At 69.3% G+C, this 2,653-nt stretch overlaps 1 protein-coding gene across 1 annotated transcript; it reads right to left on the bottom strand.

Annotated features, from left to right (window-relative positions):
* Positions 1-425: 425 nt before the first annotated feature.
* On the bottom strand, positions 426-2,138 carry LOC144729509 (uncharacterized). Its single transcript, XM_078609845.1, has one exon. It carries the CDS (start codon positions 2,136-2,138, stop codon positions 426-428), a length of 1,713 nt encoding a protein of 570 aa, XP_078465971.1.
* Between the last annotated feature and the right edge of the window lie 515 nt (positions 2,139-2,653).

Genomic DNA, 2,653 nt, shown 5'->3' with positions numbered 1-2,653 from the left:
GTACACACTCCAGTGTACACACTCGACTGCGCATTCTCCATCACGAGGCAGCCGCTGATGAATGCGCGATGCGCGCCTCGCCGCGCCATTTACCAACGCCTTGCCACCACCACCGCCACCACCGCCACCACCACCAACGCCTTGCCACCACCACCACCACCATCATCACCACCCACGCATTGCCACCACCACCAACGCCTTGCCGCCACCACCACCGCCATCATCACCACCACCACCAACGCCTTGCCACCACCACCACCACCAACGCCTTGCCACCACCACCACCACCAACGCCTTGCCGCCACCGCCATCATCACCACCACCGCCTTGCCACCACCACCATCATCACCACGACGACGTCACCGCGTGTTGAACGCGCGGGCCGCGTGCGCGCCAGGCGGCAGCTGGCGGCGCCCCGGGAGGATTCAGCTGTCGCGCGCGGCGGAGGCGGCGTCCGAGTGCTCGGAGCTCGCCGACTCCGAGTCGGGTTTGGTGCGCACGAGGCGCGCCGCCCCCGCGCTCCCGTTGTGCGACGACGCGGCCGCCGGCTCCCGGAAGGCCACGTGCTTGGCCCCGGTGCCGGGCCACGAGCTCCCCGGCCCCAGCAACGCCGAGTGGCCGGGGGCCCGGCTCTTGGCGGCGTGCGACGGCATTCGGCCTCCACCGGCGAGCGCGCCGCCACCACCGCTGCCACCGGCGTGCATCGAGTGGCCAAATTGACAACAGTCACCGCCACCTTCACCACCGTCACCGCCGCCACCACCGTGACTGCACGGACCATAACAGCCAGCAGCAGCAGCGTCGTCATCGTTGTGACCGCAGCAGCGCAAGCAGCTGTAGCAGCTGTAGCAGCAGTAGCTGCAGCAGCTGCAGCAGCAGCGTGGCCGCGGCTGTGCGTGCTCGCGCCTGCGGTGCTGCGCGTGTCGCCTGCAGCCGCAGGGCGTCAGGTAGAGGTAGAGGAGCACCATGAGCAGCGTGGCGCTGCACGCGATCAGGGTGGTGAGGCCCGTGCTGAAGCTCTCGGGCGGCGGGGTGTCCAGCACGGTGACGTTCACCGTCACCGAGTCGTTGATGCGGAGGCGCGCGTTCCACGCCCGGCACGTGTACTCGCCCGACAGCTTGTCGGGCTCCAGGGCGCGGATTTCCAGAGCTCCCCCCGGGAGAATGCGGACCGAGTCGAGGGTGCGGGAGGGTGTGAGCCACTCGTACTCGGTGCCGCTCTGGCCCACGACCAGGACGTCGCACGGGACGGTGAGCACGTCGGTGAGGTGCGCTCTGTAGGAGGCGCGGAAAACGTCGCCGCCGGTCTGGGAGCAGCCCAGCTCCTCGGGGCGCGCTCGCAGGAGGTCGACGGCGGCCGTGGCGGGCGCCGTGCCGTTGGGCCGCCTGGCGCAGCGCATCTCTCCGTCCGCGAACTCCGTGACCGAGCGGAAGCGTCTCCTGCGCCACGAGGCGAGCAGCAGGTAGAGCTGGCACTCGCACTCGAGCGGGTTGCCGTGCAGGAGCAGCCCGTCCCGCAGAGGAGCCGGCAGCGAGTTGAGCTCCTGCACGGGCACGGAGGCGACGCGGTTGAAGGAGACGTCGAAGAGCGACAGCCGCGGCATGGACGCCAGGGTGTCCGCGGGCACGCGGAGCAGCGCGTTGTGGCTCAGGTAGACGGCGCGCAGCAGCGGGCTGGGCGCGAAGGCCGCCGCGTGGAGCCGCGAGATGGAGTTGTTGTAGAGCAGCAGCACCTCCAGCGCCGGCAGCCCCTCCAGCGTGTCCGCCTCCAGCGAGCCCAGCCGGTTGGAGGAGAGGTCCAGGTGCTGCAGATGCCCCATCGCGCTGAACGCGCCCTGCGCGATGAAGTTGAGCCGGCAGTGAGCCACGCTGAGCCGGCTGAGAGCCGCCGAGCCCGAGAGCCAGCCAGGCTGCAGCTTCTGCAGCAGGTTGTGGCTCAGGTCGAGCACGCTGGCGTAGCGAGGCAAGGAGACGCTGCCCGGCCGCAAGGAGGCGATGGCTCGGCCACTGCAATCCACCACCTCCCCCGCGCACGTGCAGGGAGCCGGGCAGGAGCGAGGGGCGGCCGCGTGGCTGCCCCGGCCGGCGAGGAGAGCGACCGCGGCGGCCAGGCTGGGCAGCAGCAGCAGCAGGAGCATCGCGTCCGGCAGACAGGCAGGCGGCGGCTCGCTCGGCGGGCGTGTTCAGCGAGCGCGCAGGCGAGTGGTGGAGCGTGCTGCTCACAGACCTCGGGGCGGAGGCTACCGCGGCCGTCGGGGTAGAGACGCCCGGAAGCTCGGACACAGCGCGCCTCCAGCGCCCGGGGTGACGCAACTCGCGGGGTCCTTGACGGCGGCGGCTGAGCAATCACAAAGAGGGACAACAGCGATGCGGGTGAGACGCGTTGGCCATCCTCGACAGACGCGCTATAGCGAGTCCGCAGAGCCCACCATATGCCGCGATATCAGCTGGCATCCAGTGATGTGCATTATACCCAGTCCGGCAGCTGGCCGGCGTTATGTGTTTCTTCATATCTTACGCGCAGCTTGCTTTCAACAGGATGGGCTACGGCATGTGGTTTCGGGACTTTAGAAGAAGTGATGAAGATGCAGCCACTTTGCGGGTTGTCGAGCTTACTCGGGGACGGGGCAGGGATCAGCAGAGGGAGGCCGAG

Source organism: Lampetra planeri, chromosome 32, assembly GCF_965212315.1.
Source record: "Lampetra planeri chromosome 32, kcLamPlan1.2.h2, whole genome shotgun sequence".
NCBI lineage: Eukaryota > Metazoa > Chordata > Hyperoartia > Petromyzontiformes > Petromyzontidae > Lampetra > Lampetra planeri.
Note: the sequence above shows the minus strand (reverse complement) of the source record. Positions and strands in the feature narration are given on the sequence as shown.

Coding starts and splice junctions, on each gene's coding strand:
- LOC144729509 (XM_078609845.1), bottom strand. CDS start 2,138: ATGCTCCTGCTGCTGCTGCTGCCCAGCCTGGCCGCCGCGGTCGCTCTC.